Source organism: Octodon degus, unplaced genomic scaffold (assembly GCF_000260255.1).
Source record: "Octodon degus isolate 3935 unplaced genomic scaffold, OctDeg1.0 scaffold00151, whole genome shotgun sequence".
Taxonomy (NCBI): Eukaryota; Metazoa; Chordata; class Mammalia; order Rodentia; family Octodontidae; genus Octodon; species Octodon degus.
Genome location: NW_004524727.1, coordinates 2,865,698 through 2,881,634, shown reverse-complemented (window position 1 = coordinate 2,881,634; position 15,937 = coordinate 2,865,698). Strand labels below are relative to the sequence as shown.

At 49.5% G+C, this 15,937-nt stretch overlaps 1 protein-coding gene across 3 annotated transcripts in view; it reads right to left on the bottom strand.

The window, feature by feature from the left end:
* Positions 1-437: 437 nt before the first annotated feature.
* Positions 438-15,937, bottom strand: part of Trib2 (tribbles pseudokinase 2) — a 27,110-nt gene continuing 11,610 nt past the window's right edge. For all 3 annotated transcript variants that reach the window (XM_023702395.1, XM_004642331.2, XM_023702394.1), the window contains one exon: positions 438-2,830. In XM_023702395.1, coding sequence (XP_023558163.1) covers positions 2,362-2,830 — 469 coding nt within the window. In that variant the 3' untranslated portion in view covers positions 438-2,361. The remainder of the gene's footprint in view (positions 2,831-15,937) is intronic.

Sequence of the window (15,937 nt, the reverse complement as noted above, 5' to 3'; positions counted from 1 at the left end):
AGAAGGGATTTCATTTGGCTCATGGTTTCAGAGCATTCACTTAGGCAGAAATACCAGGGCAGGAGAGCACAGTGGAGCAAAGCTGCTCACCTCACAGCAGCCAGGAAACAGAAAGGAAAGGAAAGGGCCAGAAAGCAGAAGCCAGAGATGTGCCCCTAGGTGAAGTGCTTCCTCCCCAGGGCCACGTCTTAGCAGCCCGTGCAGCTGGGAGCTCCCTGATTGGAGTCATCCGCACCGAGGTGAGCACCCTCACAGCTGGGTCACCTCTTCATTGGGTGCCGTCTACGACCAGGATGCACCACCATGGCTAGCTTTCTGAAACAGACATGGTAGTTCTCTCTGACAGTGTGAATTCCTAGAGGAATATATGAGCTCCTATTGATGTTTGGAGGCTTTCCCACCATGTTGACAGAAAATCATCACCCCCTAGACTAGCATTTTAGTTAAATACGCACAATTTTATTGATTTGAAGAGATTAGGACAAAAACATTAAACCAAATACAGGACAGAGCACCAGAGGCCATAGATCCCCACCATGCATGACATCACTCTTTCCTCCTACTGGGTACTTAAAAAATAGGGGAAAGGGAAGAATTAAGGTCCTTCTCGATGCAGCACCATCTCCAGCATGTAAAAAACCTCTCTCCTTTATCTCTTCCATTAACAAAATAAAACTAAGGGTGTCTCTGCGGCTGCCTTGTCTCCTGATATTGAACAGGGAAGTGGCCCTCCTGGGGACAGAGGCTCTGGCTGCACAGGCACAGGTCATCAAAGAGTCTGCGCACACACACATGCCACGTACTAGAATAAAGCACAGATTCAAGTAACATTTACATACTAGAGTCCACGTGTTACCTATCCAAAAAACAGGACCATTTTTCACAAAACATATACAGGCAGTAAAATCCAAACAACTGAGGTACTAGAAACACAAATATTTATGCCAAAAGTGGTCTGTATCATACAGCAATAGAAAAAAGCAGAATAAAAAAAACATCTTGGCCACTCGAAATCAAGTAAAGCTACCTAGAAAAGCCAAATCAAAGGTTATTTCAGGGACAGAAATACTCAAACGAGAAAAAATATATATAAATGTTAGCTACAGCATGTGACATGTCATCCCAAGTCGACCCGTAATTGAAGTACTGGCTTAATACATCACAATGTGACATTTTCCTTAATAAATAGAAGAGTTCTCGAAAATACAAAGGTGCGTATTGGGATAGAGAGCTGATTTTATTTATATCATCCTAGCTTTCAGTTTATTATACTTCCCACTTTTTCTGTCCAAACCAAAGGGCCTTCCAAGCCAAAAGAATCGTTCTTGGTAAAGAAAACTAAATAGCTGCCCTGTATGTTACACATGTGGGACAACCTGCTTTGTTTCACTAGTTTCCCATCAAACAAAGACAAAATCTAGAGCTGCGATCAGAATGTCTGTGAAGACTCCAGGAGCTTCCCGGCCTCTTGGGCTGGCCGGATCATCTCCAAAAAGAATGCCCATCATGCAAACCCTCACCACCTTCTGGGAGAGCAAGGCAGAAAGGCATGGAGTTGCTCGTTTCCTGTTGTCTCCCCCCTCTCCCTCTTCAGACCATGATAAGAGTAATGCTTGGGAAGTTTGACTTCTAATAGCTTCCTGCCACCGGCCAGTTGACACAAAACAGAAGAGTCTGTCAGAGAACAGAATTTTCCCATCCAGAAAGCAATGGCTCCATGCGCCAATTTCTAACCAGGATATTAAATAGTTTATTCAGAAGACGAGCTGAAGAGAGCCATTAAGAGACACCAACTGGGTTTTTGTTGTGGTTGTTTTTCCTTTTAGGTTAGCACCCAGGTTCCAGGTTCATCTGTGTGCACCGAATTGTTTATTTTTTTAAGCAAATCCCACTGATTATCTCATGGGTGGTTGGCTTGTTTTGTTTTTATTTTAAAAAAAATCCTCAGCCAATTGTTCCTTCCCTGAATCATAGAAGTTAAATGCTAACAGTGCAATGCCAAGAGGTGTATTTGAGGCAGAGTTTTGATTCTATCAAGATCTGAAACTAGTTTGGAACAGAATGGAAAGTGGGGTAGGCGGAAGCGGTCCAATTGGCAAAGAAGGGTCTCATCAAGGAAGAGAAGCTCCAGGGGACCCCATCTGTATGACCCCTACGTTGACCCCATGTCTGTTGCCCGCCCCCCACACATTTTGTGTTTAATCAGCTCCTTGAAGATCTGCCTGCTTTGAACCACGAAACTCGCACATGCATGCGTCTCTCTGGCCGGCCAGCCAGGCCACATGTCTCCCTCCAGAAGATGTCCACTGTGGGGCCCTCTCTTGCTCCTGGTACCTGTGAAGTCTTTGCCTGGGACCGTGCTCAGTTAAAGAAAGGGTCCAAGTTCTCCTCCATGTTGACATCCGGCACCAGCTGGTCCGACACTTCCTTAGCACCATACCCTGAATTCGAGACGCTAAAATCTGTAGCAAACCAAGGATGGTCCAGAATTTCCTGCGAGGTCAGCCTCTCAGAGGGCTCCCGCCGCAGAATGCTCCGGATGAGGCACTTGGCCTTGGGTGACAGGGTCTCTGGAATGTTGAACTGGCCTCGCCGGATCTTGCTGAAGAGGGAACTGGGCTCAATGTCATGGAAAGGGTAGCGCCCCACCAACATGGTGTACAGCATCACCCCCAGGCTCCACACATCTGCCGCCTTGCCCGAGTAGCTGCCGCTGGTGTTCAGGATCTCCGGGCTGACATAGGCGGGGCAGCCGTGCTTGTCAGACAGGGAATCATCATCTCCCCGGAGGATGTAGGCGTCTTCCAAGCTTTCCAGCTTGACCCGGGTCCTGCAAGGAAGAGAAGACATGAGCTACCAAGAGAGATCTGAGACCCCTCACTGGTAAATGTGGCTCCTGCTCCAACGCATTGAAGAGTCATTCATTCATCCACTCATTCATTCATGGGGTGCAAATGGTACTTACAGAGCTCCTCCAGTGTTACCGACCTAGACATGTGCTAGTGAATGAGACCAATAAACTTTTCCACAAAGTTTACAACATGCTGGAGATCTCTTTATCAACTTAGCAGATTACATCTTAGTTGCCCTTTCTTGGTGGCAAATGGCTATGAGCTTATGGTGACTGAGCCCCTTCCTCAGTCACCTTTGCATAATGATAATAAGACTTGCTATCATAGGACTTGAACTCAGGTCTAACCAGTTGGGAGGTCCACAGAAGCTCTGACTACAACCTCTGGTTAGCAAGACAGCATGGTGTGCAAAGCCCTTTCCCAGCCTTAGAAAAATGCTGGCCTCACCAAAGTGCTTTTGAGGGATCTGACCCCCTCATTCTGCAGATGAGAACGTCAGGATGCCTCTAAGGATGCCTGGGATTGCTGAGCAGAAATCAGATTTCTCAGGATGTGCTGGAGCAAAAAGTAACAAAATTCACCTTAACCTCCATGGCCTTGGCACCTGGGCTCATCGATGCATTTGATGTCATCACTGGGGATATCAGAGAGACACAGGCGATGTGGGGGTGTGGGCCTAGAATCCCAGCACTGCAGGGAGTTGAGGCAGGAGAACCTCAAGTCTGAGCTCAGCCTGGGCAACTTAGTGAGATCCTGTCTCAAAGATTTTAAAAAAAAAAATTACAAACAACTGGGAATGTCGTTTAGTGGATGGCCCTAGATTCAACCCTTAGTACTGCAAAAATAAATAGAAATATGTTGCTTTCTTACAGCTAAAATTTACCATGGGAGAAGTTGAGAGGAGGAGGCATAGTGACTTGTTCACAAAGAAAAAGAAACCAGAGTGGCTTATTCAAGGCGACACTTGAACTTGGAAGTAAGTGCAAGCTGGCATCCTCTGCCCGGCCTTCTCCATAGCCCAAAGTCTCCCGCGACCCCTGTTTTCCTCCCAACTGTTGCTAGGGGACCACCTTCCAGAGCCTGACACCCAAACCCTCCTCCTATAGACTTTCTCCAGTTAATCTCATCATGTGCAGGAAGGCTTGGAGGGTAGGTGACGGGCAAGGCTGGGCTCAGGCTCGGAGAGCACTGGAATGCACCTGTGTCACCATCTCAGAAGTGCACACCCCAGTGTCCACCCTGCCTGCGGACATGCAGCACTACTCAAAGGTGCAAAGGAGAAGGTGCTCATGAGCAGTACCACAGGCCTCCCGGGCTCGGCTGGACCCCAAGCCCAAGCTCATCTTCGGCTGTTTCTCTTCCTACTGCCACCCACTGGTTCCAGATCCCGGGTGACCCCAGCAGAGCCCCTCAAGGGAGGCAAGGTTCACATCAAGCGCAGGACAACTTCTGGGAGTGCTTTCGGCCAGAAGGTTTGGAGAAACCAAGTCTGGATGGATTCAAAACCCAGTGCTGCTTCCCAATACTTATCTCTATCAGAAAGACAGACAGTGTGGTCTTAGACAATGACCTCAGGCTGGGAGCTGGGAAAACGACTTTGGTACAGGTTCCATCTCTCCCCAGCCTCTGTGGCTCAGAGACTGAACCTATTTCTCAGCCTTAAAAAGGAACACTAGAGAAGGCAGGGTTTTAAAAAACTTAATTTCTTTCATTGCTAAGAATTGAACTGAGGGCCTTCACACAACTTCACCAGCCCTTTAATTTTTTCTTTTTTAATCTTGAGATAGGGTTTCACTAAGTTGCTCAGAGTGGGCTCAAACATGCAGTCTTCCTGTCTCAGCCTTGCAGAATAGTGGGATTGCATGCATCAAGCACCAAGCCTGCCTTACATTGTTTTCCTCTGTACTGGTGTGTTTGTAGTACATCATAGGCACATCCATCTTTAGAAATCGGTATGCATATGATATCTTGATTCTTTCTATTTAAAATGTTTTAATGTTGTGGAATATGTTTGATATAAAATTTACCATCTTATTTATATGCAACCATCTGAACAAGACAGTCATTTAACGTCCTGAGATTTTCTGAAATGTGCAGCAACACGTCTTCTTTCCCTATTCTATTGTCTAAGTCCCTTTTCTCTGTCCCTATAGCTAATGCTTTACAGGAATAGAATAATTTAGCTGTGCTAATCTGGAACTGAGCTGATTAGAAACAAATCTTCCCTCCTCTTGCTCCTTTCAGTCTGTGATGCTGGTTGCTTCCAACAGAGCAGACTGGCCAGCTGCTCCCGACGGATGGAGATTATCCACTGACCCAAAGGAGGGGAACAGGGCCACAGGACAAGGTGGCTCTGTCAACAGCCTCCTATATCCCACTTCACCTTGAAGCTCCTGCCCAAGAGTGAGACCAAGTCCCCACTTCCAACTTTTGTTCCTTGGCAGCTGAGCAGGAGGAGTAATAAACAAACTTGGAGGAACAGAAGTGCTCTGTGGCATGGAGTGGTCAAGCCAATCTCTGGACCACAGATTCTGACTGGTGCCCAGGTCCTCTACCCAACCCTGCGCCATGGGCCCACAGGCACTACTGCTACTGGGAGCCTTTTTCCCTAGGCAGGTATCTGCAGAATAAGCATCAGGTCCAAGGCTTGGCCAGGCCGCTGGGCCCCAACCTCACCCTGGAAATGCTGCCCACCTCACATATAGCTAGGCTGTGCAACTCTCACTCTGGAGATGGATCTTGGTGGTCATTTAAAGGTGGTTCCTTCTACCTCCTGTCTAGAAGCTGGGACCACCAAGAGGGTACTCAACAGTGTCATGTGCTCCACTTTGGATCCCAGTTGGCTGACCCAGGCAGGATCAATGCTTCTGTCCTGGCTGCCAGACCAAGGTCAAGCGGAGGTCATAAGGAAAGTGCCTGATGGACAGGCTTCACAAACTACAGTTCCCAGGTACCTTCAGGGCAAGGATAAGAGGTAGATCTGGGTCAGGACCAGAGCTGTTCCTTTGTCCATTGGCCAGGAGCTGTGCTTCTGGCTTTGAACTTTTTATGACACACCAAATCCACATGCTTATCCCTATCTACCCCCTTCCAGGTCACAAGTGTGGATTCGAACTCATCATACCCCCCATGTCCAACAGGAGTGACCCCACATCCAAACCACCCTGACCCCTCTCCTAAAAGGAAGCTTTCAGTGCATCACAGTTGTGGGGCTTAGCTGGTGCCCAGGTGCTGTCCTGTCCAGTACCAGCCCCCAAAGGGGGTTTACCTCTCTGTCCCCTACCCAAGTTTAGAACTCAGAAGCTATGCAGAGACTTAATGCATTTGAAAAGGAAGCCTCCAGGCCATCCCCATGCTGCCTGAGTGACCTGATGGGGGCTGCACCCTCCTGCTCTGCAGAGGCTGGGTTGCCACGGCAAGCTGCCTGGGTTTGTTCATCTCCTTCACATTAACAAGCCTGCAACAGCCCAAGACCCAGCCAGTCCAGGAGAGCAAATCAGGGCAGCACCAAACCTGAGTCCAAGTTCTAGCCTTAAAATGTACTGAGAACAAGCCAGGGTGGTGGTGCCTGCCTGTAAGCCCTGGACTCTAGAAAGTCAAGTCAGGAGAATCATGAGTTTGAGCCCAACCTGGGCAAATGAGCAAATTAAAAGAGACCTTGTCTACAAAGGGGAAATATAAAGGGTTGCGGTTCAGTGCAAAGACTCGGGGTTCAATCCCCAGTGCTCCAAATAAAAATGCTGGGAAGTAGCAAATGTCCGATACCATGTCTGCGCCTTATGCGTGCTACCACCCACATGCAGGCTTCTACAGCAGGGACACGGTTCCTTTTTGTGCATGGAGATGAGCTTAGTGCCCACAGAGCCCGAGTCCCTCCTAAGGCAGAGGAGACTGGTTGGGAAGGTGCTCACCCTTTGCAAGCCGATCCCACCTGACTGTATGGGGTCCTGCTGCGGATACCCATGAGCACTGCAGAAGCCAGCCCTTTTCTCAATCTGCATCCCATGCAGCACCAGAGAGGCAGACAAAAGGCTTGCAAAAAAAACAAACCTCCATATCCTAGGCATGGCTGCAGGCCTGCCCCTCCAAGGAACTGCCTGGACTTGCTTATGTTTCTGTAGGCCAGGCTCCAGGCCAGGGTCTACATTGGCCTCCATATGCAGGCCTTGCAGGATGCACACCCCAGAGGAGCAGCAGAAGCTAGGCAAGCAGTTTGGCTTCCAACTCCAGCTGCTCAGCTGAGATTCCTGGAGCAGCTGCCCAGGGCCCCAGACCCTGGTCCCTTCACTGGGAAATGGGGCATCACCACAACTCTCAGGACTGTGCCCACTGCTGGCAGAAACAGGAGCAGGACAGATGAGTGCTGGTGCAACTTCAGTCCCCAGACAGTCTGGGGATGACAGCCTTCCCAGGGAAATGGCTCGCTTGCCGTAGAAGTCAACAGGAACATCCATGGGCCTAGTAATTTAAATGCCCCACTCCCCACTCAGGCATTCAGAAGACATTCACAGCAAGTGCTGGCTCTGCCTGAGCTCCCATCCTAGACACTGGGATGCATGTGTGACAAGGACAGTGACACCCAGCATCCTGATTTTCTTGAGGAGTCAGGAAAATAATGCAAGTTGTTGGCTCCTGAAAAGACCCAGCATGTGGACCCTGAACCAGGGCAGCCCTGAGATGTGATTTTAAAAAAATCATACAGTGAATGCTTAAAATAATTACATTACAGTAGAAAACACCTCACCATGAATCTCCCTCAAAATCCTTCCTCTCTCTTCAAACACACCCATCCCATCATCCTTGCCACTTCCTGCAGCAGCTCTGGAGTCCTCTTTCCTGAGGGTCATTAACTACACTCCTGGCTGCCTCTATGTTCTCAATGAATGCTACATTTTCCTAGTCAGTTTAGTTTGGGGAACAGCCAGAAGTCACAGTGTGAGGTCCAGTACTGACTATGAGCTGCCTTTCTGTTGGGTGGTGCCTGGCAACAGCGTTTATCATATTCGTGATCTCGCCTAGGAAAGACCCTCGGGAAGAGGATGCCAGACTGCTGCAGAACGTGGCAAGGATGACTGGATGGGTATGTTTGAAGTGAGGGGGAGGATTTGAAGGATTTCATGGCAATGTGTCTTCACTTTAATAAATTTTAATTTAAACATTCACCACACATCTTGATCACCCTGTATATGTATATCTTAGATAAAAACAAGGACCCACCCTCATCTCCTAACTTCAGCAGGGAAAAGAGAACAGCAAACGGGAAGCCCCTGCTCGGAGTGCGGAAGTGGACAGGGGCACGGCGCTCACCATCTGTCCCGGGTCCTGCACCTGCTGCTCTCGCGGGAAAAGCTTCTCACCAGCTCCCAGCCCCGCTCAGCCCCTGACAGCCTACCAGTAGTCCACAAAGAAGAAAGAGGCTCTGCTGGCAAGCCCAGACACTGTGACAGGCAGGCAGCACTGTCCTCCAATGGCACAGTGGCACAGTGAGTGTCCGATGCCTTTCTCAATCTGGCATTAGCATAGGACGGAACAGATCCCACACTCTCCACTGGCTGCATCGGGCCTGTTCACCAGCGCCGGTGCTAGGGAGGAGGTCAGGAGCAGGGCGGTGCAGCTCCTCCTGGGCTTTGCGGACCAGGCCAGCTTGGCAGCTCCCGTGGCCATGAAGCTCCATGTACCCCCAGCCCAGGCTCGGGAGCCCTGAGACCACGAGTTCCACTAGCAGCAGAACCACAGAACAGAACAAAGAGCTGCAGACATGAAAAGAGCCCTTCCACCTACCTCCTAACCTCCTCCTTTGAAAGTTTTCTTTAATTCTTTTTAAATTTGTTATTATTTATTTTTATTTATTTTTTCTTTTTGTGGCTGGCTCAACCCACTCTGGGGGCGGGGCTGGTGCGGTATGTGGTATCAAGGATCAAACCACGATCCCTCTGCTTTGCCTAAGCTTGCCTAAGCAGGTGCTTTAGACCACTGACCTATCTTTCCAGCCCTAAAAAAAGTTTAATTAATTAATTAATTGGTACAGGGTCTTACAATGCAACTTGGACTCCTAGTGATCCTCCTGTCTCAGCTTCCCCATGGTTTCAGAGGATGGCTCAGCGCGAGGCTGACACAGTATGAGGTACTGGGGATCAAACCCGGGGTCTTGTGCTTGTCCGGCAAATGCTTCCACTGCTCAGCCATCTCCCCAGCCCTCCTTTAATTCTTAAACTTTCACAATGGCAACACTTTCCACAGCGCATCTTAATGATCGTGATCGTCACTATATTAACAGCAACTATCAAGTGCTGGATTTCTCTATCGTTGTTGCTGCTGCTGGTGACACCAGGTCTCACTCTGCAGCCCAAGCTGGCATGGAACTCCTGGCGATCCTCCTGCCTCAGCCTTCTGAGTGCTGAGATCACAAGTGTGTGCTGTGCCTGGTGTTCCAAATACATTTTGGCAGCCAGATCACAGATTTGCCTAGGGTTTAAGAAAAAAGTATTCAAAGGGAGATAGACGACCCTGAGGTGCTAGGGACAAGTTTGCTTCTGGGTTGACTCAAAGCCATTGACTACATTATCCAACTGCTCTAGTTCACCAGGGGAAGAGCGATCCAGCGCTGCCCAGGCAGAGCTGAAGAAACAGAAGTGCAAGAAGCAGTGCGACTCATCCAGGGCCGCTGGCCCTGGAAGGAAGAGCTGGAATTCAAGCCCAGGTTGCCCCTAGCCGGGCGTAGTGTTCCTTTCATGACAGCAAACATGGCCACTGTGCAAAGGGTCCGATGTGCTTTCCTGCTGGGTTCCTCGCAGGAAGTGCTGAGGACAAAGTGGCCCAGGGTGAGGCCGGGTGAGCTGGGAACTCAGCCAGACTGCGGGAACCTGCCAGGGACAGGAAGTCCAGTGGCGGAGGTCAGCGAGAGCCACTCCTTCATGAGAGGCCATCAGGCTTGGGATCCAGGCAGGCTAGGGAGCAAGGGTGAAAGGTCAGATGCACCCAGGGCTAGTTTTGTAGTGCCTGTCACTTGGGGGGCCATTCCAGTTTCACAGAGGTGACCATCAGAGTGAGGACTTGTCTGCAGGCAGGAAAGCATCATTCTCACTCTCAGCCAGTCTTCTGTCACACCTGAGAGCCAACTCAAAGCCAGGTCGGGCGGTCAGGGAAGCCCACCAACTCCACGTCCAGTGCTCACTAGTGAGCAGAACGGCACAAGAAACTCAGGAAGAGAAAGGCTGCCGGTATTGAGAGAGAGGTCTGCAAAGGGGACCCGTGGTGGTCCCGGCTGGTTCCAGGTGAAGCAAGCCTGCAGTCGCTTCCTATCATACAGTCTGGGAGGCAGATGTTCTTGTAGGGTCATGCTGTGCTCACCCACGGATAATTCTTGCCCATGGGGATGCTGAGGCAGCAGGATCTTGAGTTTAAGCCTAGACTGGGCAACCTAATTAGCAAAACCCTGCCTCAAAATTAAAGAAAATAAAAAGAGCAAGGAAAGTAGCTCAGTGGTTAGCACTCGTGGGTTCAATCCCTAGTATCCCCCACACACACACACACAGCACAATACTGTAGAGATCCCTGCAGCTTAGGAAGGTGAAGGGTCTAGGAAGCCTTTGGGTCAGCCATTGCAGCCTGCAGAAGGCAAGCTCCTCAGTTCCAGTCTCAGTGGAAACAGACTGAAAGGTTTAGGGAAAGAAGATGATGTCTTGATCAGAATTCCTCATCAAGGCTCCCTTTACCAAACCCCCTGCATTTAAGAATTGGCTCCCCACACACCCCACTACTCCAGGATCCCCTTGATCTGCAGCTCCACGGCATTGCTGCCTGCAGAGGCCTGTCTGGGTCCACATTCTCCTCACCAGGCCCTGGTGGTAAGGGGGGAGCCTCAAGGGCCTGGTCACAGGTGTCCCCAAATTCCCTGAGCCAGACAGGGAGGTACTCCTGGCAGGTAGCCTGGAACCTGAGTCCCCTGAACTACATAGGTGTCTGAGAACACATTGCAGTGGTCCAAGACATCAGCAAAGCCGTGCCAGAAACATGGGCGAGGCTCTGGGTGAGGACCTTGCCCATCTTCAAGGACAAAAGAGATGATCTAGAAGCCCACTTCCTAACTTACCCCTTATGCCTCCCTCACCAACTCCATAGTTTAAACCACATCATCTTGAAATCCAAACCACTCTCCCCCAATCTCACCATCACTGGTCTGTCCTTCCCACACATTTCCAGACATGCTTATCCGACCATGTCCTTAGTCCTCTAAAACACTCTGTGTGGCTTGTCTTGGGCTTCAGGTGAAGTTCAAGGTCAAGCACATGGCTCCATGGCCCAGCCTGCACTCAGCCTCCCCAACATGATGCCCAGCAGCACCCCTCTCCCTACACATGGTTCCTAGGTGCTTCTTGGTTTTGCTTCTGTTCCCTCCTGAAACTCATGCAGGAAGAAGCCTGTCAACTTTGATGTGACCCACTCCCCACTCTTCAGCCACTGGAGGTGTGGGATACCTACCCCATCATCTTCTTCACCACCAAAGACTCAAGTGTAGATTCCTGCACCATCAGTCCTCTAAGAAGAACATTGGTGTTTCCAAGACTGTGCTACTTCCTGTCCAAGGACACTCTTCTCCAGCTCCAACATCTTACTAGGGGTCCAGGACACCAAGATATTACTCTACTAAGAACCACCACATCCACCGGCTTTAGAAATTTCAAACACCTAGACTGTCCAGTCCCTTAGAGGAAACTCCTAGGCATGCTAGAGAAAGGACATTTAGAAAGAGTTTCCACCCACTGTCTTCTATCACGAGTCTAACATGAGGATTTTCCTTACAATATTTATGCCCCTCAGGTACAAGGCACTATTCATACAATGATTGCTCGGTTTTCACCCCTGTGCCACTAGGTACCTAAAATTCTAACGCTACGCAGGCGTGGGAGACAGAAAGGTAAGTTGATCCCATCTCAAATTCTAGGAAGGAAATAAGACACGCACCACAGAATGGAGCCACAGACGTGAGAACTGCTGTGGGGTGGGTCAGCTGGCTGCCCCAGAGAATAATACTGTGAAAAAGAACTCAGGAAAGTACTCAGGAAAGAAGAAGTACAAGGTTTCAGGCAGACTCCTGCTGGCCATTCCTCCTGGTGTGCCTGGGGCCCAGCCTTTCCCTGGTTGCTCTGCAGAGCCAGCAAGGCCGTGGTCAGCCAGCCACCGGGACACGAAGCTCAGATCCAACCTAACTGGCACATCCTGGCTATCAATTTCTTCCTCTGAGAAAAGTACCTTACTCATTGGGCTTAAATTGGTTAATGTATATATACAGTAGGCTATTAGAATCTAATTAATTAATTTACATTGCACTGAGAACAGCATTTGGAACATGGTAGGCCTAGTCCCTGCCCTGCCCTGCCCCTACCCTGCCCTTGCCCTCCCCCTTCCTTCCTCCCTTCCTTCGTCCCTTCCTTTCTTTCTCTGGTACTAGGTACTCAAAGCCTTTGCACTGAGCTACATCCCCAGTCTTTTTTATATTTTTCATTTTAAGCCTTGATCTTGCTACATTCAAGCTAGCCTTGAACTTGTGACTCTTCTGCTTCAGCCTCCCAGTACAGCAGGATTGCAGGTATGTGCCACCATGTTCCGCCTAGTTATTAGTTCATTGCTATGAAGTCCCCAGGGAAGCAGAGTCTGTGTCACTTGGCACTGCAGTAATTCCAACATCTAGAACAGAGCCTGGTACTCATCAGGAGCTTGGTGAGTGCAGAACTGACTGAATGAGTGAACAAAGCTCCAGGCTGTTGGGTTATGAGCTGTTGACAGAAAGCAGTAATGACAGCAGGGTTTTACTGCAGCACACAGGGACAGTGCTGGGCGCTGCACGTATGCTGTGTTTCACAGAAAGCATATCAAGAGAAGAGGGCCAAATAGAAGACTATTTTTTTGTACTGATTTTTTTTTTTTTTTTTATTGAAACCTGGGCCTTTGCACTGAGCTCTCTTCCCAGACCTATTTGTAACCTTTTTAAGTCAAGATCTCACTAAGTTGTTCAATGGCCCAGGCTGAGCTCAAACTAAAGATCCTCCCACCTCAGCCTCCTAGAATGCTAGGATTACAACGCGCATGCTCCACGAAGGAGGTAACATTTGGTTGGTTTCTCCAGCTCCCAGACTAGCTCACAGCTAAGTGATCAAGAACAAACAATAATCAGCCTAGCTAGAAATCCTTCCAAAGCCCAAGCCCTGTTTAGTCTACATCTAAGCACACAGCCCTGAAGCAGCTCACCCTTCGCTAATTGTGACTAGCAAAGCCCATACTAGATAAAATCACAGCCTGCCTTAGTCACTCAAAACAACGTCTTAGATAAATGTCACTCAGGCACAAATCATCAAATCAAAATGAGAGCGTTGAGTTCCCCACTCACTAGTTGGGCAACTTAGAAAACAGCTTTGTGCAAAGGTGTCTCCATGGGGATTTTCATAAGTTTTCTGGGCTCGAGTTCCAGGCAACGACCTACATTCCAGTGATCTCTATTTATCGCGCATTTCCCATCCTGTCATCAGAATGAAACAGGAGCTGCTCCTACCCAAACAAGCAGATTCTCATTCATTCAGTAGACAGCAGCCTTCACGCACTCCAGGAGCTGGACAGGAGTCAAGGCTCTGTCCTCTGGGGCCTCCCAGCCAGGAGGGTTGGGGATGGGACAGCCTGGACTCACAGAGGGCCTTGACACCCCCAGACAGCCCAGGAGCCATCACAGATGCAAAGAGATGGTGTGGAAGGGACACTCGGCCCTTCCTGGGGATCGAGGAGGAGCAGCCTTCCTTCCCCAGAGTCTGGCAGAACCTCAGCTTCATGCAGTCTGTCTACAGCAAAGTCAAGAATTTCCCAAGAGTTCCTTCTTCAAAGCCAAAAAGGTAAAGGCATTTTCCTAAAATACAAACACCTACAGCTTTAAAAAATGCACACAGCTACTAATGGAAAAACAGAAAAGCTAAATCTGCTGTCTATGGCTACAGTGCTCACCCTTACATATGATCAAAAAATATAGTGAATGATTAAAATTTTTAAAAATGCATCAGCATAAAGGACCATCTGCGTGAATCCCTCTTAAAATGCTCCTCTCACTTCAAGCACACTCACCCCACCATTCTCGCCGCTTTCTGCAACAGCTCTGGAGTCCTCTTTCCTAAGGGTCTGTAACTGTGCTGTCTTGGCTCCCTCAATGTCCTGGATAGTTTCAAAGCATTTGCTGTTCATAGTCCTTTTTACTTTGGAGAAGAGCTAGAAGGCACACAATAAGATATATTCACAGGGCCATGTTTTTATGAGCCTTCCTTTCTGTTGGGTAGCACCATATTTTTATTACACCTGGTAAAGACCCTCAGGAAAGAGGACTCCAGAGTTGCTACAGAAAGTGGAAAGGATAATGAGATGAGTGCCTGTGAAGAAAGGGGGAGGATTTGAGGGTATTCATGCAATATGTCCTTTATCATAAAGCATATTTTTAATTTAAACATCCCCCTATGTTTTGATCACACCTTGTACTTTGCCAGATATTGAAGCATCAATGGAGACAGAGGCACTTTGCAGACCTAAAGAACCCACGGAGACAGACCTGGCCTGTGCTGGTAGTGCAGGGTATGCAGGTGGCACTCAGGACACCAAGAGCCCTAGGGCTCCCAGCTCCTCCCACAGTGCGCCCCAGAGGCCTTGCTGCAGGGAAAGGTCCTGAGCCACACAACAATCTTCCATCTCAAGAATTAAGAGCTCTGACTCAAAGAAGAAACCTCAGAGCAAGAGCCTTCGCTCTTTCTTCACAAGGGTCATCTCATGAAAGAACGTGTCAGCACTGACTCAAGACCACAGTGGAGCCCGTGAGTGCAGAGGTTGGGAAAAGGCTTTGTCCCATGTCAGGAAGTAGGGGCTGCAGCCCACATGATGCAAGTGACCCCAGGTGTGCAGTGGAAGGGCTCGGGAGCAGCTGCCTGCCAAGTCCACCCCATGCCAAGACAGCGTGCACCTGCACTCCCTCCTCTCACAGGAGCTGAAGTCCACGCTGCCATTCCAACTCTGCAGGTGCAGCAGCAAGGCACAGAGGTAAGGGCTGCACCAAGGTTCAGTTTCTGAATAAGTGCAAGTCCAGGACTCGACCCAGTCAGCAGCTCAGACGCCCCAGGAGCCAACGCCCTTCTGCAGCTCAGGCGTCCCTGGAGACTGGGACTGTAACACAGGGCTCCTAACAGCAGGAGCCAAACACCTCCACATCACAGCGGGGGGCGGGGGCTGGCAGCCACCTGGTACTCCTTTTAAGGATCTGGGCAAATTCTCAGCTTCTACCCAAATCAAGGCCCACCCTGCAGCTCTGCAGCTTCTATTCACACAGAAGAGATGCAGTTTTATCTGTTTACACTACTAGGGATGGAGGCCAGAAGCTTGGACTGAGCTACATCCCTAGCGCTCTTTTATTTAAAAAAATAAATAAATAAAACAGGATCTTTCTAAGCCACTAAGTAGCCCAAGCTGAGTTCCAGGTCACAACCTTCCTGTCACAGCCTCCCAAAGTGCTGGAATGGCAGGCCTGCACTGACATGCCCGGCTGCACCCAGGCTTCACTGCAGAAGGATGCAAAGAGCAGGCCCAGGGCAGCTGAATGGACGCCAGACAGCAAATTCCTCAAAGTGCTGCCCCTTGCTGAGTCCTAATATGTTTCCATTTCAGCCCTGAGTGATGCATCCTGGGGCATGGAGAAGAAAGAGCAGCTCAGGGCCTAGGAAAGAGCTGAGGGGCTGGGCCAGAGAGGATGCTGGTGATACCCTCCTTGGGGACAGGCAGTGGCCCTTCTGGGTGTCACTGGGCCTGAGAGTCACTGTCTAACTATGGACTCAGTGATTACCATTAAAAAAAGTGACTGGACAGCCAGTGTGGTGGCGTATACTGGTTATCTCAGCACTTGGGGAGCCTGGAAGAGGAAGACTGCTAAATTGGAACCTAGCCAGACCCTGTCACAAAATTTAGGGAAAAAAAGTAAAAAAGGCTGGTGATGTAGCTCTCTGCAAAGACCCTGGGTTTAATCCCCAATACTGAGAAAGAAAGAAGGAAAGAAAAGAAGTAAGGATGGA